General features: G+C 34.4%; 1 protein-coding gene across 1 annotated transcript in view; it reads left to right on the top strand.

The window, feature by feature from the left end:
* Nucleotides 1-1334: 1334 nt before the first annotated feature.
* The window catches only part of GPHN (gephyrin), a gene marked incomplete at its 5' end in the record, with an annotated part of 348385 nt that continues 322588 nt past the window's right edge, over nt 1335-27131 (top strand). The window contains one exon of the mRNA XM_039240741.1: nt 1335-1392. Within this exon, the coding sequence (XP_039096672.1) occupies nt 1335-1392 (58 nt within the window). The remainder of the gene's footprint in view (nt 1393-27131) is intronic.

Genomic DNA, 27131 nt, shown 5'->3' with positions numbered 1-27131 from the left:
ATACTTTTAAATTAGTCTTTCTTTACTAAGTATTTGAAATCTGGTATATATTTTACAATTAATATGCATTTCAGTTGCCTGTTTCAATTGTGAAATTTACTGAATCACTCTGTGTCTGTTTTCCTATTTTTACAATGACAACAGTTATAAGAATTAGATAACATATCACATGCCTGGCAAATGATAAGTGTTACATAAATCTTAGCTACTTTCCAAAAAAAAATTTTTTTTAACAGGTGAACATGGCATGTAATGACTTCACTCCCTCAAGACAAAGATTGCATTTTAGGGATTATATCATAACCCTCAAAACACTCATCTCTTTCCCTTGGAAAATGCTGGACACACACCTCTATGACTCCTTGTTTAAATTATTTTTTTGGATATTTATATGTTTTTGAGAGAGCGAGAGTGCTAGTGGAGGGGCAGAGAGAGAGGGAGACAAAGGATCCAAAGTGTGCTCCATGCTAACACCAAAGATCCTGATGCTGGGCTCCAACCCATGAGCCATGAGATAATGTCCTGAACCAAAAATCAGATGCTTAATTGACTGAGCCACCCAGGTGCACCTTATTTTAAAAAGAAGCAAATCATTGTTGGTTCATTAATTATGATTCATGTTCAACACTAAGATATTAATAACAAGGAAAACTGTGATGGAAAATCTGGGATATAAGTCTTGTTACTTTCTGCTCAATTATTCTGTAAATTCAAAACTACAAAGTAAAATTCTGGGGCGCCTGGGTGGCTCAGTCGGTTGAGTGTCCTACTTTGGCCCAGGTCATGATCTCACGGTTCATGGATGCAAGCCCCGCATTGGGCTTTGTGCTGAGAGCTAGCTCAGAGCCTGGAGCCTGCTTCGGCGGATTCTGTGTCTCCCTCTCTCTCTGACCCTCCCCTGCTCATGCTGTCTCTCTCTCTCTCTCTCTCTCATTCAGAAATAAATAAAATATTTTAAAAATTGTTTTAAAAAGTAAAATTCTGTGAATTGAAAACAAATCAAACAGGCCATTACCATGTCTGCTATTAGTGCTTGATACATCTTAGTTGTGACAGGATCCATCAGTAAAAGTGGTAGCATCATTAAAAGTATCAATAAGAGTTTACTTATAGTTAAAAGTATAACTTATTATTTCCTCTTTTCGTAGTTATTATCTGCCACTATTTAAGTAATATATGGAATACTTAAGCATAAAAAGTTGTTTTTACTTTATGGTCACTGGGGTGGGCCATGGGCAATTACTGGTGGTATTCTGATGCTAATGGAAGAAATATTCCATATATTTTTATACACTATTGCTGGTTTTGAGAATATTTTCTTTTCCTAATTTCAGGTTGGGTGGGACTATATCAGCATACAAGATAGTACCAGATGAAATAGAAGAAATCAAGGTATAGTATGGCATTTTTCACCACTACAAAGACTTAATATTTTGCCAGGTCAAGGGAGGTTGGAGGGAAGGACTGCTTTTTCTTTGTACTATTGAATCTTTGGGTGTGTTAGGACATCATTTAATTAACAATTATCCTATTTGAATTAAAAAATATGCTTATCAGATAGGCAGATTTCAATTACTATTATTAGTGCATTTCTACAAAGAATATTTGGAAAATCCACAAAGAACCCTTTCCTGTGAACTACATGAAAAATCTACTTAAGAAACGCTGTATATAAGCATTAGAGTGCATACCAGATTATCTTTCTATCTTGTCTTAATTTATTTTCCCTGTAAGCTTTCACTAACTATAAATAGTACCAGTCTTCTAGAAAATATTTCCTGGTTCCATTGAAAACACAATATGCAAACTGCAATTTAAAATTTGTAGTACATTAAATGAAAAATTGACCTTACTCTTTGAAAATTACATCATTACTGCATTCTTCTGTTTTTAACATTTTAATAAATCCTGTGGATTTTTAGTCTTCTAGCATAACATATGGCATAACATGCTCTGAGAGCAATTTATAATCCAGTGAGAATCAAACTTGCTATCTAATACATAAATAAAATTTAACAACTGAGTAGCAATAATCAAGTGTAACAGTACTGAGTTCAACTGTTAACAATGACATGTAAGGATCTCAACAAATCATTAAGTTTGATTTAATCAGACTTTCCAAAATTGAGTTCAACAAACTCAAATCTTAGTAAATTATTGTTTAATTTGCTTGTGTTATTTTTAAATCAGTTAAGGTAATTGGTCTCTATTATATAATATACTATTAGTTATAATATGTCAGGTACTCTGTGTAGCCAATATCAGGAATTAATTCAGTAATTTTGTTCTAGCATAAAAAAACAAGAGTCTCAAAAGACTTACTCCAACTTGATATACATTCATAAAATAGTTCAGTTTGGAGAAACCTTAGGTCTAATCTAGCTTGTGTTACTGAAAGAGGAGATACAGGAATAAATGTGAGAGAAAAAAGGAATAATTTTAGACTTGCTAAATTTGAAATCTCTCTCAGATAACCAAATACTCATTAAATCATTGGACAGATTGGCATGAAACTCAGAAGAAAGAAAATTTTATCTTTTAGTTGGTAATGGGATTTGTCCTTATCCAAGAATCACTTGAGACCATGGTAGTAAATGGAATCGTCTATATGAGGTAATAACAGTGGACCAAAACTGTTGACCCATCTAAGAACTAAAGGATTCATATATTTTTTATCAGCACAATTAATTAACAAAAACATTGCCAATTTTTTAATATTGTCCTCTAAAGAAGTAATATTTTCATTGTATTTTTTTTGAAAATTTGGAGTTATAAGAGTTATCCCTCAAGAAATACCTTCAAAAAAAAAACATGATTCAGCATAGACTCATAATTTTAACAGAACCAAGCAGGAAGCTGATCTTTTACCTCACCCCGTGTTACCCCTAAAAGTAGATGGCAAAGCTTTGAATCTCTCCCCTGGTAGTGTTTGTTGGCTGGGCTGAGCTGTTCAGTCTCCCACATGACTGAATAGACAGCACTCTGATTTCCCTGCCAGTATATTGTAGATGAGGCCAAGTGGGTAGTTGATCTTCCATCAGCACAGCAGAAACAGGCTGTGTTCTGCCTCCTACAGCAGGGTATTGTTAGTGGAGTCCAGTGATGAGCTGAGTCTCCACCCCTACCCAGCAGCAGTTAAGACTAAAGAGACAGTGTAAGGTAGAACTACTCACCACTCTGCTTTACCTTCCTTTTCCTGTGTCACTGAGGCATACAAGGGAAATGTAACTCCATCCCTGTGTGCATCAATAAGACTAATGAGATGGAAGTAATTGATACTTCATTCTCAGTACAAGATAACCTTCTACTTACCCTTTTGTTATCAGCAGGGCCCAGCAGGGAGCTAAACATATCCCTACTATCAATAATGTGGAGAAAGGTGATGCCCCTCTTTGATCAGAAAGGTTTCAGCAGGACCAAGAGAGGACGTAAACTTCTACCCTCCTGTCTTTGATGAAACAGTATTATCAATGCCTCAGTTTTGCCAGAGTGGTGTCAGTGGGACCCAGCAAGAAGCTGTACATATATGTTCATATCGTCCTCATACCACACTACAACAAAGGATCATCTGCTAAAAAAAAAAAAGAAAAAATTAAAAAAAAAAGATTAAATAAGATCTAGAGTCTCATAATATAATAATATAATATCCAGAATTCCCTGGATATAGTAAAAAAATCACTCATCATACCAAGAAAATCACAACTTCAGTGAAGAAAAATAGACAACAGACACCAACACAAAGATGAATCAGATCTTAGAATTATCTGACAAAGATTTCAAAGCCGTTATCATAAAAATGCTTCAACAAGCAATTATTAATTTTCTTGAAATAAATAAAGAAAATAAAAATTACAAGAAGGAACAAAATGTTAATTACAGAACTGAAAAGTACAATCACTAATATAAATGACTGATTGGAGGAGGGAGGTAGGGGGCAGTTGTGCCAGAAGGAAGTGGAACAATACTTTTCAAGTGCTGGAAGAAAGAACTGTCAATCACAAACTCCATATCCAGTGAAGTTATTCTTCAGAAATGAAAGGAAAATGAGGACACACTCAGACAAAAGAAAACTTAAAAAATTTGTCACTAGATAAAGGACCCTGTAAAAATGACTAAGTAAAATCTCTAAAGAGAATTAGAAAATAAATTTAGAAAAGAAATGAAAAAACTTTAAAAAAGAGAGAAAAAGGAAATGATAACAGAAAAAGACTTGCAATTTTTAAAAAAGAAAAGAACAGTTGAATGCATAAATCTAGCAGGCTATCTTATGATTTTCTTAAATCACATTTGAAGATTGAAGCAAGTATTTTAAAACTATATGATGTGTACAGTGCATGTAGAGTAAAAGAATACAATTATATTTAAATATGGGAAGGTAAAGAAAGGGTGACTAAATGGAAGTAAATTTTGTACATTTCATTTCAAATGATAAATGTCAATACTAGTAGATTGTGATAAGTTATATTTGTTTATTTTAATATACAAAACATCTCCTTAAACCAACCATTAAAAAGCAGTGTACAAAACACTATACTCAAATACACTGTATATTAAAATGGAATCTTAAAATTTGTTCAGGTAATCCTTAGTAAGTTATGAGAAACAAGATAAACAGAACACAAGTAATAAAATGGCACATTTAAGTCCTAGGATGTCAGTAATTACCTTAAATGTAAATAATTTAAATATACCAATAAAAAAGGTAGAAATTGACATATAGACTTCTAGAAATGATCCAATATGTTACTCTCAAGAAATTCATTTGAAAAATAATGACATAGGTTGAAAAAAAAAGTTAGAAAAAGATATACCATTAATGTATTAATGTATAAAAAAAGTATTAATTTTTATAGAAGAGGAAAATTCTAAAGTCCATAATCAATGTTTCTTTCTCAAGAAACTAGAAAAAGATGAGCCAAATATTATCAAAGCAAGAAAACAGGAAATACTCAAGAACTGTAATCAGTGAAACAGAAAACAGTAAAACAATGGAGAAAAATCAACAGAATAAAGAACTCTTTTAAAAGCTCAATATAATTGATATATACTAGACAAACAAAGACAAAATCGATTCCAGGATTGAACAAAGACTACCACTACAAATCTTCCATCAATTAAATGGATAATTAGAGAATGCTATGAAAACTTTACACTCATAGATTGGGCATATTAGCAGAAATAGATCACTTCCTCAAAACCCACAAACTACCAACATAAGGAAAGATGAATAGACAATCTGTGTAGTCTTATAACCGTTAATGAAATTAAATTCATAATGAAAAATCTAAAAAGGAAATCTCCTTTGGTCATGATGTTTCACTGGAGAGCTCTACCAAATGTTAAAGAATTGACATCAATTTTAGTCAATAGAAAAGGAGGAAATACTTCCCACCTTGTTTTGTGAGGTTAGTATTTTCCTGATAGCAAAACATGAAGCAGAAGAGACAACCCATAAGTAGACTCATACAAATATGTTCAATAGATTTTTAATCTGCAAAACCAGTTCAGTGAATAACCTTTTCAAGAAATGATGCTGGAACAAGTGAAATCCCTAACTGCGCCCCCCCCCCCCAAAAAAAACCCTCAACCTGAATCTCACACCTTATACAAAAATTAACTCAATTTTAGTCATTCTCACAGGTGTGAGGTAGTATCTCATTATAGTTTTGATTTGTATTTCCCTGACGATGAGTGATGTTGAGCATCTTTTCATATGTCTGTTAGCCATCTGTATGTAGTCTTGGAAAAATATCTATCCCTGTCTTCTGCCCATTTTTTAACTGGATTATTTGTTTTTTTCAGTGTTGTCTTTTACAACTTCTTTATATATTTTAGATACTAACCGTTTATCAGATATGTCATTTGCAAATATTTCCTCCCATTCTGTAGGTTGCCTTTTAGTTTTATTATTTCTTTCCTCCTGTGCAGAGGCTTTTTATCTTGTTGAAGTGCTACTAGTTCATTTTTGCTTTTGTTTCCCTTGCCTCAGGAGACCTGTCTGGTAAGAAGTGGCTACAGCTGATGTCAAAGAAGTTACTGCCTGTGTTCTCCTCTAGAATATTTATGGTTTCCTGTCTCACATTTAGGTCTTTCATCCATTTTGAATTTATTTTCTTGTATGGTGTAAAAAATAGTCCAGTTTCATTTTTTTGTATGTTGCTGTCCAGTTTTCCCCACACTATTTATTGAAGAGATTGTCTTTTTTCCTATTGGATATTCCTGCCTGCTTTGTTGCAACACTAGTTGACTATATAGTTGTGGGTTCATTTCTGGGTCTTCTGTTCTGTCCCACTGATGTATATGTGTCTGTTTTTGTGCTAGTACCATAATGTCTTTATTACCACAGCTGTGTAATATAATTTGAAATCCAGAATTGTGAGGCCTCCAGCTTTGATTTTCTTTGTCAGAATTGCTTTGGCTTTTCAGGGTCATTTGTGGTTCCATACATATTTTAGGATTGTTTGGTGTATCTTTGAGAAAATTGGTGTTGGTATTTTCATAGGGATTGCATTAAATGTGTAGATTGCCTTGGATAGTACAGACTTTTAAACAATATTTGTTCTTCATTTCCACGAGCATGGAATGTTTTCCATTCCTTTATGCCTTCTTCAGTTCCTTTCGTCAGATTCTTCTGTTTTTTAGTTTGAAGGTCTTTCACCTATTTGGTTAAGTTTATTCTTAGATATTTTATTCTTTTGAATGTGACTGTAATGGGAGTTCTTTTCTTGATTTCTCTTTGTGATAATTTGTTATTAGTGTTTTGGAATTTAACAGATTTTTGCGTAATAATTTGATATCCATCAGGCTTATTGAAGTTTTTCTAGTAATTTTTTGGTGCAGTATTTAGGGTTTCTAGCTATATAGTAGTATGCCATATGAAAAGAATGATAGTTCTGCTTCTTTTCAATTTGGGTGCCTTACATTTCTTTTTATTGCCTAATTGCTATGGCTAAGACTTCTAATACCATATTGAATAAAACTGGTAAGGGTGGACATCTTTGTCTTGATCTTAGATAAAATGTTTTCAGCTTTTCACTGTTGAGTATGATATTAGCTAGGAGTATGACATATGGCCTTTATTATGTTGAGGTGTGTTCCCTTTATACCCACTTTGTTCAAGAGTGTTCATCATGATTGAAGATTGTATTTTGTTAAATGCTTTTTCTGCATCTATTCAGATGATCACACAATTTTTATTTTTCATTTTGATAATGTGCCGATAATGTTGATTGATTGCTGAATGTTGAATTATTCTTGCATCCCTTGAATAAAGCCCACTTGATTGTGGTATATGTATGATCTTTTTAATGTATTTCTGAATTCAATTTGCTGATTTTTTTTGATAATGTTCATGTCTGGTTTTTGTATCAGAGTAATTAATGCTGGCCTTGTAAAATGAGTTTGGAAGCATATCTTCCTGTTTAGTTTTTGGAGATGTTTGAGAAAGATAGATATTAAATCATTTATAAATGTTTGATAGAATTTACCAGTGAAGCCATATGGTCTTGAACTTTTATTTAGGGAATGCTTTTGACTACTGATTCAATCTCCTTTCTAGTAATCACTTTATGTTTTCTTTTCCTTGCTGATTGAGTCTTGTAAGATTGTATATATCTAGGTATTTATCATTTTATCCAGTTTGTTGACATGTAATTGTTCACAGTAGTCTCTTATGAACCTCTGTGATTCTGTGGTATCAGTTGTAACTTCTCTTCATTTCTGATTTTATTTATTTGAACCTACTCTCTTTTCTCTGGGTAAATCTAGCTAAAATTTTATCAGTTTTATCTTTTCAAAAAATCAGCTCTTAATTTCATTAATCTTTTCTTTCATCTGTTTAGTCTTTACTTCATTTATCTCAATCTGATATTTATTATATCCTTACTTATACTACCTTTGGGCTTGGTTTGTTCTTCTTTTTTTTTTCTTTATGTGTAAATTTAGATTATTTAGGGTTTTTCTTGTTTCCTCAGGTAGAATTATAGTGCTATTAAGTTTCCTCTTAGAACTGGTTTTCTGCATGCAGTAGATATTAGTTTTTCATATTTATGATTTCATTTTTCTAAGTTTTTTAAAAGTTCTCTTGATTTCTTTGATCCATTGGTTGTTTAGTACTATGTTGTTTAATCTCCATGCATTTGTAATTTTTTTCCAATTTCCTTTTTGTAATTGATTTCTAGTTTCATATCATTGTGGGAGGAAAAGATGCCTTGTATGATTTCAGTCTTTTTGAATTTATTGAGATTTGTTTTCTGACCTAACGTGGAGTATACTGGAGAATGTTTTATGTGCACTTGAGAAGATTGTGTATTTGCCACTTTTAGATGGAGTGTTCTATATATAACTATTAGGTCCATCTGTAAGACTGATGCTTCCTTTTGATTTTCTGTCTGGGTGACTTATCTATAGAGATAAATAGAGTGTTAAAAGTCCTCTACTATTATTGTATTGCTGTTAATTTCCCCCTTTAGGTCTGCTAATAATTGCTGTATTATTTTGGTGCTCCTGTGCTAGGTGCTTATATATTTATAAATATTATATCTACTTGCTGCATTATCATTATGTAATACCCTTCCTTGTCTTTTATTGCAATCTTTGTTTTAAAATCTATTTTGTGTTAAACAAATATAGCTACGTTATTTTCATTTTCATTTTCATAAAATATCTTTTTCCATCTGTTCACTTTCAGTCAGTATGAGTCCTTACTTCCAAAAGGAGTCTCTTGAAGTAAGTATGTAGGTGACTCTGGTTTTTGTCCATTCAGTCACTCTTTGTCTTTTGATTGGAGCATTTAGTCCATTTATACTAAAGTAATTATTGATAGGTATATACTTAATGCCAGCTTGTTCATTGTTTTCTGGCTGTTTTTGTAATTCCTTTCTGTTTCTTCTTTCTTTTTGTATGTTGTGTTTCTTTAGTGTTATGTTTAGTTTCTTTCATCTTTTATGTATTTACTGTAAGGTTTTGCTTTGTGGTTACTGTGAGGTTCATATATGACATCCTATAAATAGAACTGTCTATTTAGATTGATAGCAACTTAAATTAAACACATTCCAAAACTACATTTTTACAAGTTCTCCGTATGTTTTATGGTTTTGAGGTCACATTTTTACCTCTTTTTATTTTATTTATCTCTTAACTAATTATTGTAATTTAATTTTATTACATTTGTTTTTTAGCTTTCATAGTAGTTCCATAAGTGAATTATCTACCATCTTTGCTATATAGTTACCTTTTCTGGTGAGATTTTTACTTTCATGTGTTTCTTGTTATTATTTTGTGCCATTTCTTTTCCTTTTAAAGAGTTTTTTTTAACCTTTCTTGTAAAGCCAGTTTATTGGTGATGAATTCCTTTACCTTTTGCTTATCTGAAAAATTCTTTATCTCCCCTCCAATTCTGAATGATAATCTAACAATGTAGAGATTTCTTAGTTGGAATTTTTCCTGTCAGGACTTTGAATACATCATACCACTTTCTTCTGGCCTGCAAAATTTGCCTGCAAAAAACTGATAGCTATATTGGGTTTCCCCTGTCTTTAAGCTGCTTTTCTCTTGCTGCTTTTAAGATTCTCTCTATATCTTTAACTTTTGTAATTTAATACATCTTGGTGTGGATCTCTTTGGGTCCATTTTTTGTTTAACTCTCTGGACTTCCTAGACACGGATATCTGTTTCTTTCTCCACATTAGAGAAGTTTTAAACAACTATTTCTTCAAATCTGTTTTCTGCCTCTCTCTCTCTTTCTCTCTCTCTCTCTCTCTCTCTGGTTCTGTCTCTGTCTCTCTCTCTGTTCTCTTTCACAAATGTTATTATGCTTAATGTTGTTGTATCAGTCTCTTAAATTATCTTCATTTTACAAAATTCTTTTTTCTGTTTCCTCTTTGGGTGATTGCTAATTCACTTACAGGTCACTCATCCATTCTTCATTTCATTCAGTTGGCTTTTGAACTCCACTTATGTATTTTTCACCTCAGTTACCCAGCTAGGGTATTAGCGAATATTGCCACCACCTGTGATCATTGACTTTCTTAGTAAGGGAGGAGGAGAATGCTGTGATCATTCACACTTGCCTGCCACAGCCAGGGAGTGGGGGATCACTGCAACTCCTGTGGTAGGCAGTGGAAGGGTAACACACCTGAGTGCACCTACCTATGCTAACAGGGTAGGTGTAGAGTGCACAAATGTCATTTGCCCGTGCCTTCGTCTCCAGGGAGAATCCCAACTGACCTCTGCCTCAGAATACCCCCAGATCAGTAAGGCCTGATTCTTCACATATAGTGTAGGTGCTTTTCAGGTTGGTGCTGTTGTGCTGGATTCTGGGGTAAGTGAGACTATGCACAAGCCCATTAAAAGGAGAATTTCCATTTCCTGTATCAAGTTAAGTCCCTTGATATCTGTCCCATTGGTGTTCTAAGCCAGATGTTTTGGGGAGCTCATCTTTCTGGTGCAGTTCCCAAGAATTGGGGTGCCTGGTATGGGGCACTAACCCCTTGCTCCTCTGAGAAAAGCACCAGACTGATGAGATTTTTGTGTGTCGCCATGCCTGTGGTGGGATTTTTATCAGGACCATGTCTCTGCCTCTCCTACCTGTCTCAGTGTTGTCCTTCTACCCTTTGTTGTTGAGAAGCAGTTCATCTAGTTTTCAGATCCTTTAGGTAATTCATATGTAGCTGTAGATTTGGTATGTCTAAGGGAGAAATGACTTCATGATCTTCATATTCCACCATATTGGTCTGGCTTCTTACCAGCATGTTCATTTTTCAACATATATTGCAAGACTTGCAAAGAATAGGAGTCTGTGATTCCTAAACAGGAAACAAAGCAGACAACTGCCTGTGAGAGGCTATAGATGTTGAATTTAACAGATTTCTAAATATGCTAAAAAAAAAGAAAACTTATAGGAAACCATACTGAAAGAAATAAAGCCATGATGACAATATTTCATCAAATAGAAATAATAGAGTTTATTTTTAAAAAGGGGCTAAGGCAAATTCTAGAATTACAAGTATAATAACTGAAATGGAGGATTCTCTAGAGGAGTTTGCTCAAAAGTAGCACTGAGTTGGCAGGAGAAAGAATCAGCAGACTTAAAGATAGATCAGTAGGGATTATACAAGCTGAAGATAAGAGAGAAAAAAGAATGAAGAAAAATGAACAGTTTCAAAGAAATGCAGAACATCATTAAGCACACTAACATACAGATAACAGGAATAAAAGAAGAACAGAAAAGAGCGCGCGTGTGCACGCACACACACACACACACACACAAACTTACAAAATAAGGGCTGAAAGCTTGCCAAATTTGATTACAAACATTATACACCCAAGAAACTTCTTCAATTCCAGATAGGATAAACTCAAAGAGATCCACACCTGCACACATAATTTTAGTCAGTGTAAGCTGCTATAGCATACTACCATAGACTGATGGCTCATAAATAATAGAATGTTTTTTTCTCACATTTCTTGAGACTGGAAGTCTGAAATCAGTATGCCGTCATGGTCAGGTTCTTGTGAGAATCCTCAGTGGGTTGCAATCCTCTGATTTCTAGTATTGTCAATGCCAGAAATAAAGCTAGTTATTAGTTCCCTGGCCTCTTCTTATAAGGACACTAGTCTCATTTGTAAAGACTCCACCCTCATGACCTAATGACCTCCCAAAGGACCCACCTGCAGATACCATCACATTGGGATTATGGTTTCAAATTATCAATTTTTGTGGGACACAAACATTTATTTCATACCATACATCCTGGTAAAAGTGCTAAAAGACAAAGAAAAACTTTTAAAGCAATATAAGTAAAATGACTCATCACATTCAGGTGTGCCCCAATAAAATTAACATCTGACTTATCATCAATAAAAGTAGAAGTCAGAAGGCAGTAGAATGACATGTTCAAGTTAGTGAAAGAAAAAAAAATTGTCAACAAACCAAGAATGTTATATCCAGGGAAACTATCTCTTAGAATTGAAGATGAAACAGACACATTCCCAGAGAAACAAAAACTGTTTAAAGAATTTGTTGCTAGCAGATCCATCTTACAAGAAACACTAAAGAAAATTCTTCAGGCTTAAAAAGCAAGTGACCATGGACAGCAATTAATTTTTTTTTATTTTTATTTTTTACAAATAGTTTATTGTCAAATTAGTTTCCACCTAACACTCAGTGCTCATCCCCACAAGTGTCCTCCTCCATGCCCATCTCCCCCTCCCCCCCACATCCATCAGTCCTCAGGTTTTGTTAGCATTCAAGAGCCTCTCATGGTTTGCCTCTCTCCCTTTCCCCCACCATTTCCCCTCTTCTTCTCCCCCTTGTTCCTCCGTCAAGTTCCTCCTAATTCTCCTATATGTGCAAACATATGATATTTGCCATGGACAGCAATTTAAATCCACACACTCAATAAAAGAGCACTGGTAAAAGTAATTATGTAATTATAAAAGGTAGTATAAATATGTATTTCTTATCTTTTTTTCTCGACTAATTTTTTAAAAATTTTTAATGTTTATTTATTTTTGAGAAACAGAGAGTGAACAGGGGAGGGTGAGAGAGAGAGGGAGACGCAGAATCCAAAGCAGGCTCCAACCTTCGAGCTGTTATCACAGAGCCGTATGTGGGGCTCAAACCCATTAACCATGAGATCATGACCTGAGCCAAAGTCGGATGCTAACTGACTGAGCCACCCAGGCACCTCTCAACTAATTGTAAGAGCAATTGTGTAAAAGAATACATATGTAAATTTTGTTGAGTCTGTAACATGTAGTAATGTAATATATTTGATAATAACAGCACAAACAAAGTAGTTTGAAGCAAAGCTGCATTGAAGTAAGTATATAATACCAAATGGTACTCAAATCCACAGGAACAAAATTGAATATTCAGAAATAACAAATAAGAATGTTAATACAACAAACTCTCTCTACATGTACTTGTCCTCTTAGACATAAACTATGCAACATATTAATTATATCAGTGTACTATTGGATTTAATGTATGTATGTGTATGTATATATATTTTTTGTGAACAAAAATATATGGGTAACATGGATAAGAATAATAACACAGAAAAGAGACAACAAAACTATATAGAAGTAATGTTTCTATATTACTATAAATCAGAAATCAATTCTGGTAAGATACACAGTGTAAACCCTAGAGCAACCACTAAGAAAATACCTTTGAAAATAAATAGTTAAAAAAATCATTAAAGGAATTAAAATATCACATCAGAATATATTGATTTCATGCAAAAGAGTAAAGGAGAAATAGAAGAACAAATAAGAGAACAAGAGACACATAGAATACATAAAGTAAAATGGCAGATGTAAATCCAGCTGTATCAATAATATTATGTGTGAATAGATTTATCAGTGCAGTCAAAAGGCATATACTGTCAAACTATATTAAAAAATTTTTTAAGACCCAACTATAATACTATGTATAGTTGACATGTTATATATTCAAAGATGCCATATAGGTTAAAATTAAAAGGATAGCAAACACATATCATGCAAATAACAATCTGAAAAATGTCAGAATTAAATTCTTTTATTAGTTAGAATACATTTTTAAAGATACTTTCCCTTATCTACTATTTGGTTATGCAGTGATACAGTTTATACCGAAAAAGCAGGTTAAGTGCTTGATTCTTTCCCTTCGTATGATTTGAGTTCTTTAAAATTTTCTGAAGCTTGCTTTGTGGTCCAGTATATTGTCTGTTTTGGTGATTGTTACCTTTGCCTTGAAAAAGTCTGCACCTTCTATAGTGATTGGGTTTTGTGTTGTATATAAATAACTATGATGGAGATTTGTCTATTTTTCATTTTAATTCTATCAAATTCTGCCTTGTATTTTTTGTAGCTATATTACCCGTAATATTTTTATAAATTATTTATTAAAATTTTATAATTTTTATAAAATATTTTACATTTGCTTATTGGATTGATTTTTTTTATCAGTACAAACTATTGTTCATCTATCATTTATTCTCTCACAGTTCTACTTGGTTTGCTATAATATTGCTACAACCAGTTTTCTTTGGTTGATGTTCACATGACATTTCTTTTTTTGTCATATACTTTTGTCTCCTTTCTTGTTATTTTATTTAAAATGTAAGTGTCTCTTATAAGCATCTTTGTATTTTTTTCTGAAACATGTATTTTTCACTTATGGCATGTAGACCATTTACATTTATTATAATTATTAACATAGCGCTTATTGTTTGTTTCCTGTTTGGCTCATTAGTTTGTCGCCTCTCCTTTTTTGTCTTCTTTTAGATTAATAGAATAGCTTTTATTCAGTTTTTTTCTTTTTATTAATTTGTTAGTTATATACAGTTTGAGTGTAGTTTGTTTTTATGTTTGTTTTGTTGAGTTTTTATTTTGTTTTCTGCTGGTTGTGTGTGTGTGTGTGTGTGTGTGTGTGTGTGTGTCCGTGCACGTATGTGTGTGTGTGATTTATCCCAGGGTGTGTTACAATATGAACTTGTTACCTTTTTTAATACTAATAATTATTTTTGTCATTTCTAATATTAATTTGGGAAGATTTCTAAACATTGCTTTTGACTATTGCTTCTTCCCATTGTCTTTCTTCTCTTTCTCGGGTTTAATTATACATACATTAGACCTCTTTAGTATGTATCATGTATACGTTTTGTCCTATTCTGTTTGTTCATTCTTTCTCTATAACATTTTATGCCTTTTTTGTTGATTTGTCTTTAATATTTTTGCATTCTACTGCATTTTTCCTTTTGACCTGCATTTACATTCTTTAATCCTGATAAACCTGCCCATTTAGATCTGAGTTCCAGATATTGTAATTTATGTGCTAGTATGTCCATTTAATTTTTTATAGATTCCAATTTCTGCTGAAATTTTCCATCATTTCATCCCTTTTTAAAAAAACTTTATTTTCTTGAATATTTTAATTATAGGTTACTTTAAAGCTCTTGGCTGCAAACTCCCCATGCATCTGTTGTGGGATTTTTCATGTTTTTTTTTTTGTTTTTCATTTAATATTGGATTCTGTTTTCTTGCACACCAAGTAATTTATATGTTAAAGAACCATTTGTTTGTAGACGTTTTCTCACCTATCATAGAATGTCCCCCTTTCTCCTGATAGGCAGAAAGTATGAAAAACTGATCAGTCCAATCAGGAATTGATGTGGGTTAGAACTGGGTTGAGAATAGTTGGTTTACAGCCCTTTATTCCTGCACAATAACAGCACATTTAGCTCTGATAGAGTTTGCAGCCTAGCTCTCTTGCCTGCAGCATAACCAATATAAGCCTCAGAAACTGACACATATCTTGAAGGGGAAACTGACATTGTTCCATGGTCAGGCTTAACTGCCCTAACAGATCTTTGTTTTTTAAGCACTATGAAGATTTTACTCTGTCTTTAATAAGCTTGTTGTCTAGCTTTACAGCCTTGTATATAGCACCACAATCTATAGTTGTTCGAAGGAGAAAAGCTGTTTTAGCTTTTGAGTATATTCAGATTTCTAATTTCTAAATGTCTAAAGTTTTCTGGTTTATTTTCCTCCTAGTAGAGACTTTTTGACTAGAAAAGCTGATGGTCAGCCCTGTGACCCCAATCATCAAATATCCCCAGTGGGGATGGGTTGGTGGGTGGATGGGAAAAGCTAGAGTTTAACTCAGGAATGTTTCCCCATTTCTGGAATTGTATTTGTCCAATTTACCGTTTCTGTAGTTCTCCTCTGTCTTTAAAAGTAGAATTTTGTAATTATCTGATTTTGTTTACTTATTATGTAGGTCATACAGGTTACTGCTATGACCTACTGTATTCTACCCCAAAGCAGAAGTCCTTTATTATATTGTTGAACTAATTACTGCTAGGATAAAGAAAAGCTGTTTGTTTTGTGTATAAATCCTTTAATTATTTATGAAACACTTCTCTTATATCTAGTAGTTTATCAGTTGATTAAGCTTTGGTAAGCTGAAATTTTAAAGTAAAATCCTTTTGCCGGGATTCTGTTTTGTTTGTTTAATGTTTGATGAATGAGGCACTGTTGCAAGTGCTTTAAAAATGCTAGCTTGTGGGTGCCTGGGTGGCTCAGTCAGTTAAGCCTCTGACATCAGCCTGTCTCAGGTCATGATCTCATGGCTCATGAGTTTCAGCCCCACGTCCAGTTCGGTGCTGACAGCTCAGAGCCTGGAGTCTACTTGGGATTCTGTGTCTCCCTCTCTCTCTGCCCTTTCCCTACTTTCACGCTCATACTTTATCCCTCCTTCCCTCCCTCCTTCTGTCCCTCCCCCGCCCATCTCTCTCTCTCTCTCTCTCTCTCTCTCTCTCTGTCTCTCAAAAGTAAATACACACACAAAAATTTTTTTGGAATGCTAACTTGTTTTAATTTTCATGACAAACATGAAGCGGATATTAGTATAGTCCCTATTCATAAGTGAGAAAAATGAGGTTAACAAAGTTTAAGCGATTTTCCCAAAATCACACAGCAAGTAATGGTGGAACCACATTCAAACGCAGAGTCTGTTCTCTCTTTCTCTCTCTGTCCCTCCCCCACTCATGCATCCTTGCACATGAGAGTTGTGATAGCATTAAGTATTATTCACCTAAGTCTTTCTACATGAATACTACAAACCCACTTAGGAATTGTTTATTTCAATACGTTATTTCAGTATGATATTTCTGATCTCTTTTTTCCCCCGAGGTTTTTATGTAAATTCCAGTTAACATACAGTGCAATATTGATTTGAGGTGTAAAATTTAGTAATTCAACACTTACACACAATACCTATTGCTCATCACAACACGTGCCCTCCTTAATACCTATCACCTATTTAATGTATTCTCCCACTCACCTCCCCTCTGATAACCATGTTTGTTATCTATAGATAAGAGTCTATTTCTTGGTCTTCCTCTCTCTTTTTTTCTTGCTATGTTCATTTGTTTTGTTTCTTAATTTCCATAAGTGAAATCATATAGTATTTGTCATTCTCTCACTTATTTTGCTTAGCATACTACTCTCTAGCTACATCCAAGTTATGGCAAATGGCAATATTTCATGTTGTACGGCTGAGTAATATTCCATTATATATATATAATGTACATACACACACCACATATATTCCATTGTATACACACACACACACACTACATCTCCTTTATCCATTTGTCATTTGATGGACATTTGGTCTCTTTCTGTAATTTGGCTATTGTTGATAATACTGCTATAGACATCAGGGTGAATGTATCCCTTCAAATTAGCATTTTTATATCCTTTGGGTAAATACCTAGTAGTGCCATTGCTAAATAGTAGGGTAGTTCCTTTTTTAACTTTTTGAAGAACCTGCATAGCGTTTTCTAGAGTGGATGCACCAGTTTGCATTCCCACCAACAGGGTAAGAGGGTTCCCCTTTCTCCACATCATTGCCAACACCTCTTTTAATTGTAGCCATTTTGACTGTTATGAAGTCATACTGCGGTTTTCATTTCTATTTCCCTGATGATGAGATGATGTTGAACATCTTTTGATGTGTCTCTTGGCCATCTGTGATACCCCTTTCTCTAAATTGGAATGACATTCCTAAATTTCCTTAAATCTCTCATTCACTCATTTACTTTTACAAAAATAATGTGTTTAATATTTATTCCTTCTGTATATTTAAACTCTCTTGGTTATGTCATCTAGTTTCATAGCTTTTATTTGTGTTCTGTTTCCTAAGTTAAATTTTTTATTGAAGTATAATATTCTATGAGTTGTAAATGCAGAAAACTATACAAACTATAAGTTGAAATCTTGATAAATTATCACAAAGTGAAGCATCTGTATAATCATCACTCAGATAAAGAAATAAAAGTTTTACCAGTATCTCAGAAGTTTCCCTGTGCTCCCTTTCAGTCACTACACCTTCCCTCCTTCCTGAAGGTAATTTCTGTCCTGATTTTTTGCATTATGAATTCTCTTTACCTATTTTGAACTTTACGTCAAGACATCATTGCTCTATTTGTCCTTTATTAAAGGACATTGTCCATTTAGTTGTTGTTTTGTTGAAGTACATCTGAGGCTGTTATGAATAATGCTTTAATATATGCGCTTCATTTCTTTTGAGGCATATATGTATGCATACCCAATAAATATCCACCAGTAGACTAGATATGACCTAGAAATACTGGTTCATAGAGTATGGAAATGAATAATTTTACTAGATTCTGCAAGCAGTTTTCCTAGGTAGATGTTTACTGTTATACTGTCATCATTTTATGAGAATTCCAGTTTGCTTCAAATTGTCACCATCATTTAGTATTGTCAGTCTTTTTTCATTTTAATCATTTCAAAATAGTAATACCAACATTTGTTTTCAGTTTGTGTTTCCCCAATGACTAATGATATTGAACATCTTTTTGTATATTTATTGGCCATTTGGATATCTTCTTTTCTGAAGTGACTATTCATGTCTTCCACTTTTAAAATATTAGGTTAACTGTATTTTTTTTATTTATTAATAGGCATTCCTTATACGTTCTGGATATAAGTCCTTTGATGTATGTATCGCACATTTATTCTCTCTGTTGCTTCCCTGTTTGTTTTCTTAAAAATGTCTTTGATGGATAGAAATACTTTAATTTTAATATAGGTTAACTTGACAATCTTTCCACTTATAGTTAGTGAACAATTATTTGTTGATTAAATGATCCTGAAGATGTTCATTGTCTAGTAGAAGAGACTATTTTGTTATAAAATGTAGTTTCCATATTAAATATAGGTATAAAAGTTTTTTATGGTACAGAGGAAACAATAACTCAGGCTAGAGGATCAAGAATTTGATGGAGAATATTATGGAAGAGGCTTCTTCCATATATATATATGGCAACAGTAATCAAAAATATGGGAGGTATGTCACAATGTTAATAAAAGATGCTCTGCACTGAATTGGATTGTGACCTTGTGTGGATTTTAACCTTTCTGTGTTTTCCTAAATATAAAAGCCTACCTTTGTTAAATTATAAGACTATCTACTGGTGGTGTGACAAGTCAATGTTTGTAAAGTATTTAGCAAAGTACCTAATATACAGGGAACACATAATGACAGCTATGTGACATGATCCAAATAGAGTTGAGAAATAAGGAATAGAAATAGAGGTTAATTCAGGTTTTTAGCTTAGACAACTTCATGGAAGATAGTGCCAATTCCTGAGCTAAGGAATTCGGAGGAAGAATTCTACTTGGGGGGAATAATGAATGTTAGCGGTATGTAGGTATGCGTGTATGTATGTATGTATTATTTTAGAAGTCAACATTTATTTATTCATTCATTCATTTATATACTCAAGTTAGCTAACATACAGTGCAGTCTTGGCTTCAAGAGTAGATTCCCGTGATTATTCACTTACATACAACACCCATTGCTTTTTCCAACAAGTGTCCTCCTCAATGCCCGTCATCAATTTTACTCTCCCCAATCAATCCTCAGTTTGTTCTCTGTATCTAAGAGTCTCTTATGGTTTGACTCCCTCTCTGTTTTTATCTTATTATTCCTTTCCTTCCCCTATGGTCATCTGTTCAGTTTCAAAATTCCACATATAAGTGAAATCATATGATATCTATCTTTCTCTGACTTATTTTGCTTAGCATAATACCCTCCAGTTCCATTCACATTGCTGCAAATAACAAGACTTCATTCTTTTACATCCCTGAGTACTATTCCATTGTAATTTTTAAACTACATCTTCTTTGTCTGTTCATCAGTTGATGACCATTTGGGCTCTTTCCATACGTTGGCTATTGTTGATAGTACTGCTATAAACATTGGAGTGTATGTGCCTCTTCAAATTAGCATTTTTGTATTCTTTGGATAAATTCCTAGTAGTGCTATTGCTGGGTCATAGAGCAGTTCTATTTTTAATTTTTTGAGGAACCTTCATACTGTTTTCCAGAGTGCTCCCACAGTTTGCATTCCCACCAGCAGTGCAAAAGGGTTCCCCTTTCTCCTCATCCTCACCAACATCTGTTGTTGCCTTGGTTGTTAATTTTAGCCATTCTGACGGGTGTGAGGTGGTATCTCATTGTGATTTTGATTTGTATTTCCCTGATGATGAGCAATGTTGAGCATCTTTTCATGTGTCTGTTTGCCATCTGGGCGTCTTCTTTAGAAAAGTGGCTATTTCTGTCTTCTGGGAATTTCTTCACCATTTCACTGGATTATTTGTTTTTTGGATGTTGAGTTTGGTAAATTCTTTATAGATTTTGTATACTAACCCATTATTGGATATTTCATTTGCAAGTAACTTCTCCCATTTTATCAGTTGCCTTTTAGTTTTGTTGATTGTTTCCTTTGCTCTGTAGAAGCTTTTTATCTTGATGAGGTCCAAAAAGTTCATTTTTACTTTTATTTCCCTTGCCTTCAGAGACATGTCAAGTAAGAAATTGTTACGGCCAAGGTCAAAGAAGTTGTTGCCCATGTTCTACTCTAGAATTTAATCATTTCCTGTCTCACATTTAGGTCTTTCTTCCATTTTGAATTTATTTTTGTGTATGGTATAAGAAAGTGGTCCAGTTTCATTCTTCTGCATGTTGCCATCCAGATTTCCTAATACTATTTGTTGAAGAGACTCTTTTTTCAATTGGATACTCTTCCCTCCTTTGTCAAAGATTAGTTATATATTTGTGGGTCCATTTCTGTATTCTCTATTTCACTGGTCTATGTGTCTGTTTTTGTGTCAGTACCATACTGTCTTAATGATTAAAGCTTTGTAATACAGGATAAGTCTCAGATTGAGATGCCTTCAGCTTTGGTTTTTCTTTTTCAACATTACTTTGACTAGTAAGGGTCTTTTGTGGTTCCATACATATTTTAGGATTGTTTGCTCTGCTCTGTGGAGAATGCTGATGCTATTTTGACTGGAATTGCATTGAATCTATAGATGGCTTTGGGTAGTATCGACATTTTAACAATATTTTTTCTTCCAATCCATGAGCATGGAATGTTTTTCCATTTCTTTGTGTCTTCTTCAGTTTCTTTCATAAGTTTTCTATAGTTTTCTGCATATAGATCTTTTACTTTGGATAGGTTTATTCCTAAATATTTTATGGTTCTTGGTGCAATTTTATATGGGATCGATTCCTTGATGCCTCTATTGCTTCATTGTTTGGTGTATAGAAATGCATATAGGATGTTGATTTTATATCTGGACTTTACTGAATTCATGTATCAGCTCTAGCAGATTTTTGGTGGAGTCTTTCAGGTTTTCCATGTAGAGTATTTTGTCATCTGTGAAGAGTGAAAGTTTGACTTCTTTGTCAGTTTGGTGCCTTTTATTTCATTTTGTTGTCTGATTGCTGAGGCTAGGGCTTCCAACACTTTGTTAAACAACAGTGGTGAGAGTGGACATCTCTGTCATGTTCCTAATCTCAGGGAGAAAGTTCTCATTTCTTTTCCCATTGAGGATATTAGCTGTGAGCCTTTTGTGATGTTAATATATGGCTTTATGATGTTAGGTTATGTTCCTTCTCTTCTGACTTTCTTTAGGGTTTTTTATTAAGAAAGGATGCTGTATTTTGTCAAATTCTTTTTCTGCAACTATTGACAGGATCATACGGTTCTTATCCTTTCTTCTACTAATGTACACTGTTACATTGATTAATTTGTAAATATTGAACCAGCCCTGCAGCCTAGGAATGAATTCCACTTGATCAAGGTGAATAATTCTTTTAATATGCTATTGAATTTGATTTGTTCATATCTTGTTGAGAATTTTTCACCCATGTTCATCAGGATATTGGCCTGTAATTCTCCTTTTTAATGCAGTCTTTGGTTTGGGAATCAAGGTAATGGCTTCATAGAATGAGTCTGGAAGCTTTCCTTCCATTTCTGTTTTTTGGAACAGCTTGAAAAGGATAGGTATTAACTCAGCTTCAATGTCTGGTAGAGTTCCCCTGGGAAGCCATCTGTCTAAGGACTCTATTTGTTGGGAGAATTTTGATAACTGATTCAATTTCTTCACTAGTTATGGGTCTGTTCAAATTTTCTATTTCTTACTGTTTGAGTTTTGTTAGTATGTGGGTGTCTTGGAATTTATCCATTTCTTTCAGGTTGTCCAGTTTGTTGGCAAATAATTTTTCATAGTACTCTCATAATTGTTTGTATTTCCGTGATGTTGGTTGTGATCTTTCCTCTTTCATTCATGATTTTATTTATTTGGGTCCTCTCTTTTTTATTTTTGAGAAGTCTGGCTAGGGGTTTATCAATTTTGTTTATTTTTCAACAAACCAGCTCTTAGATTCATTGATCTGGTATACTCTTTTTTTATTGTGGTGGTGGTGGTGGGTTTTTTTCTTTACTCTATATTGTTTATTTCCACTCTAATCTTTATTATTTTTCTTCTGCTGCTGACTTTGGGCTTTCTTTGCTGCTGCCTTTCTAGTTCCTGTAGGTGTGAGATTAGGTTGTATATTTGGGACCTTTCTTGCTTCTTGAGATAGGCCTGAATTGCAGTGTATTTTCCTCTTAGGACTGCCTTTGCTGCATCCCAAAGGGTCTGGACTGTCGTGTTTCATTTTGTTTGCTTCCATATATTTTTAAATTTCTTCTTTAATTTCCTGGTTGACCCAGTCATTCTTAGTAGGATGTTCTTTAATCTCCATGTATTTGGGGGCTTTCCAAATTTTTTCTTGTGGTTGATTTCAAATTTCATAGTGTTGTAATCTTAAAATATGCATGCTATGATCTCAATCCCTCTATACTGTTGAGGGCTGTTTTGTGACCCAGTATGTGATCTGTTTTGGTGAATGTTCCATGTGCACTCGAAAAGAATGTGTATTCTGCTGCTTTGGGATAAAAAGTTCTGAATATCCATCTGGTCCAATATGTAATTCAGAGCCTTTGTTTTCTTATTGATTTTCTGCCTAGATGATCTGTCCATTGCTGTAAATGGAGTATTAAAGTCCCCTATAATCATGGTGTTATTATCTTTTTTAAATTTTTAATGTTTTATTTATTTCTGAGAGAGAGAGAGAGAGGAAGGGAAGAAGGAGGGAGGGAAAGAGAGACAGCATGAGCGGAGGTGGGGGGGCAGCCAGAGAGAGAGGGAGAACAGAATCTGAAACAGGCTCCAGGCTCTGAGCTGGCTGTCAGCACAGAGCCTGATGCAGAGCTCAAACCCACGAATGTTGAGATCATGACCTGAGCCGAAGTTGGACACTTAACTGACTGAGCCACCCAGGCGCCCCCATAGTGTTATTTTCTATACATTTTTTAATGTTTGTGATTAATTAGCTTATATATTTGGAAGCTCCACATTGGGGGCTTTTGGCTGATGCCTGCAAAGTCTTTTGTCCTTGGGATGCAGTAACCTTCCTCCCACAGTACTCAAGGAAGGGGCTGTTCTCTCCCAGTTCACCTCTGAGATAGATATTATGCCCCGGTGCTGGCTCCTTTCCCTTCCAGGCACAGGCACACAGTCAGGCTCCCATCAGAAGACAGTTGTGCACTTATGAAAATTTCAGTCTTCAGCTCCTGAAGCTGTTTGCAAAGTAAAAACTGGTACTCTCCATATTTATTGTTCCCCAGTCCGTGGTCTGGAGAGGTTTTTTTTTTTTTTTTGTTCTAAGTCAATACCACAATCCACAGCCTCTCTGTCCTTCTCTCCTTTTTGTTTCTCCACAGAAGTGGATCCTTCCCTTCCATGCCTATGCTGTTTGATCTCCCACAATTTGCATACATGTACCTCTGTCCCACCAGCATGTCTCCCTCTACGTGTGAAGATCTTTCTGTCACTCCACAGGTTGATTTCCTGGGTGTTCTAAGTGCTCTGACGTCAATACAGCTGTGTTTGAGGGATGAAGGAAATCCTGGTACCCCTACATCTCCGCCATCTTAACTCCTCCCCACACTGGTCTTTAAAGCATATAATATCCTGTGTCTGGATATTTATTCACTCCCCTAAGCAAATAATTTAGTGTTTTTGTTTGATTTATTTTCATCTTTCTTTTTTTCTATTCATTTCATTGAGAGTTCCTTTTCTTATGCTGTCTTCTCACAATAAGAACTTGAGAGGAATGATGGAAAAAATACATGGTTTTCAAGTATAATAAATTTTGTATTAATACAGGCTTTCTGTCTACTATATTTCTGAACATTTAGTCCATATGCTCTCCTTTTTTTTTTCACCCAGAACTTAACCATTACCTATTGTATAATGTGGAAAAGTAATTTTCCTGATGACATTAGAACAACTTGATCTCTAGTTCTTGGCTCTCTTTGAAAAGATAGTTTAAGCCTACCTGTATTTTTGCTATATTTTGCTACCTATAAATAGATCAATGTTCTATTGTTTCTCTCACTAAATATTACATAATATTTATACAAAAGTATTGGCTAAGATTCTACCAGAATACTATACTTTCTTTAACCTTACTAAAATGAATTTCCTCTGCTAGTTATTGCTAATAGACATTAAAAGTTATATTGTTGCACAAAAAACCATAAAATACCTCGGAATACACCTAACCAAGGATACAAGAGATCTGTATGATGAAAACTATAGAAAACTTATGAAGGAAATTGAAGAAGACACAAAGAAATGGAAAAACATTCCATGCTCATGGATCGGAAGAATAAATATAGTTAAGATGTCATTACTACCTAAAGCACTCTACACATTCAATGCAATTCCAATCAAAATTGCACCAGCATACTTCTCAAAACTAGAACAAACTATCCAAAAATTTGTATGGAACCACAAAAGACCCCGAATAGCCAAAGTAATACTGAAAAATAAAACCAAAACGGGAGGTATCACCATCCCAGACTTCAGCCTCTACTACAAAGCTGTCATCATCAAGACAGTATGGTATTGGCACAAAAACAGACACATAGACCAATGGAACAGAATTGAGAACTCAGAAGTGGACCCAAAAGTATACAGCCAACTGATCTTTGACAAAGCAGGAAAGAATATCCAATGGAAAAAAGACAGCCTTTTTAACAGATGGTGTTGGGAGAACTGGACAGCAACATGCAGAAGAATGAAACTAGATCATTTTCTCACACCATGCACAAAAATCAACTCAAAATGGATAAAGGACCTGAACGTGAGACAGGAAACTATCAACACCCTAGAGGAGAAAGCAGGAAACAACCTCCTTGACCTCCACCGCAGCAACTTCTTACTTGACACATCCCCAAAAGCAAGGGAATCAAGAGCAAAAATAAACTGTTGGGACCTCATCAAGATTAAAAGCTTCTGCACAGCCAAGGAAACAACCCAGAAAATTAATAGGCAACCAACGGAATGGGAAAAGATAGTTGCAAATGACATATCAGATAAAGGGTTAATATCCAGAATCTATAAGGAACTCACCAAACTACACGCCCGAAAAACAAACAACCCAGTGAAGAAATGGGCAGAAGACATGAACAGACACTTCTCCAAAGAGGACATCCAGATGGCCAACAGACACATGAAACGATGCTCAGCATCCCTCCTCATCAGGGAAATACAAATCAAAACCACACTGAGATACCACCTCACGCCAGTCAGAGTGGCTAAAATGAGCAAATCAGAGAACTCTAGATGCTGGCGAGGATGTGGAGAAACGGGCACCCTCCTACACTGTTGGTGGGAATGTAAACTGGTACAGCCCCTCTGGAAAACAGTGTGGAGGTTCCTCAGGAAACTAACAATAGAACTCCCTTATGACCCAGCAATAGCACTGCTAGGAATTTACCCAAGGGATACAGAAATGCTGAGGCATAGGAGCACATGTACCCCAATGTTCATAGCAGCACTCTCCACAATAGCTAAAACATGGAAAGAGCCTAAGTGTCCATCAACAGATGAATGGATCAAGAAGATGTGGTTTATCTATACCATGGAATACTACATGGCAATGAGAAACAATGAAATCTGGCCATGTGTAGCAACATGGATGGACCTTGAGGGTGTTATGCTGAGCGAAATAAGTCAGGCAGAGAAGGACAAATATCATATGTTTGCACGTATAGGAGGATTAGGAGGAACTTGACGGAGGAACAAGGGGGAGAAGAAGGGCGGAAATGGTGGGGGAAAGGGAGAGAGGCAAACCATGAGAGACTCTTGAATGCTGACAAAAACTGAGGACTGATGGATGTGGGGGGGAAGGGGGGATGGGCATGGAGGAGGACAGTTGTGGGGATGAGCACTGAGTGTCATGTGGAAACTAATTTGACAATAAACTATTTGTAAAAAATAAAATAAAATATCAAAAAAAAAGTTATATTGTAACATCTTAAAGATTTTTTTCCCACTAATATTCTAACAGAAAACTAAACCACAATGACAATTATTACTGTAAGAGTCAAGGTAAATCTGACCTTTTATATTCCACAAAGCACTAAATATCAATGAATGCAACTATTTCCAGATGGGTTTTGTTAAGGAGATTTTTAAGTAGAATTAAATTAATTATAAGATATAATATATCCATGTCTAATTATTTACTTAGCTTAACTCAGCCTGGAATAAAATGTTCAAAGAAAAAGCCATGTTATATGCAAATCTTTGTCAGTTCTGTCACTGATGTTTGAGAAAGTTAATATAATTATGACAGAAACTCTTCTATTTCCTTCTCATTATATGATTTCAATATGAAGATGTATTCTCACATCACATTCTCACATTGGTATATGCAGAAGCTAGTAATAAATAATATGATTTGACCAATATCTTTGCTTCCTTAAGAAGTTTCATAATGTGTGTGAATGTACACATGTATGCATACAAACAGACACTTATTTTTTAAGTTTATATTTCTGTACCCAGAACTGATAGTAGGTGCTTTACATGTTTTTGTTTACTTTATTGTTTTTAACAGTGACCTGAGTTTCAAAGAGTGTTAGTATCTTGCCTGTGGAATCAAAGCTAGTTAGAATGGGAAGAACAGGTCTGTCTTGACCCAATCTTATTCCCTTTCTATTACCTCTTGTATCCCAGTGTCTCCCAGCTAGAAAATTTATAAAGGTAAACATTCTTTATAGATGAGAAAAACTAAAAGCAGCATATATATTTATCAGTAGGGTTTTCTAATTAAAATATGCAGACTATTGTGTAGACTTAGAATTGATTATAGTGAGCTTACTCATGACATGTTGTCGAAATGAAAAAAAAAACAAGTTAAAA

The sequence above is a fragment of the Hyaena hyaena genome, unplaced genomic scaffold, assembly GCF_003009895.1.
Source record: "Hyaena hyaena isolate Hyena2069 unplaced genomic scaffold, ASM300989v1 scaffold_179, whole genome shotgun sequence".
NCBI classification, from domain to species: Eukaryota; Metazoa; Chordata; class Mammalia; order Carnivora; family Hyaenidae; genus Hyaena; species Hyaena hyaena.
Note: the sequence above shows the minus strand (reverse complement) of the source record. Positions and strands in the feature narration are given on the sequence as shown.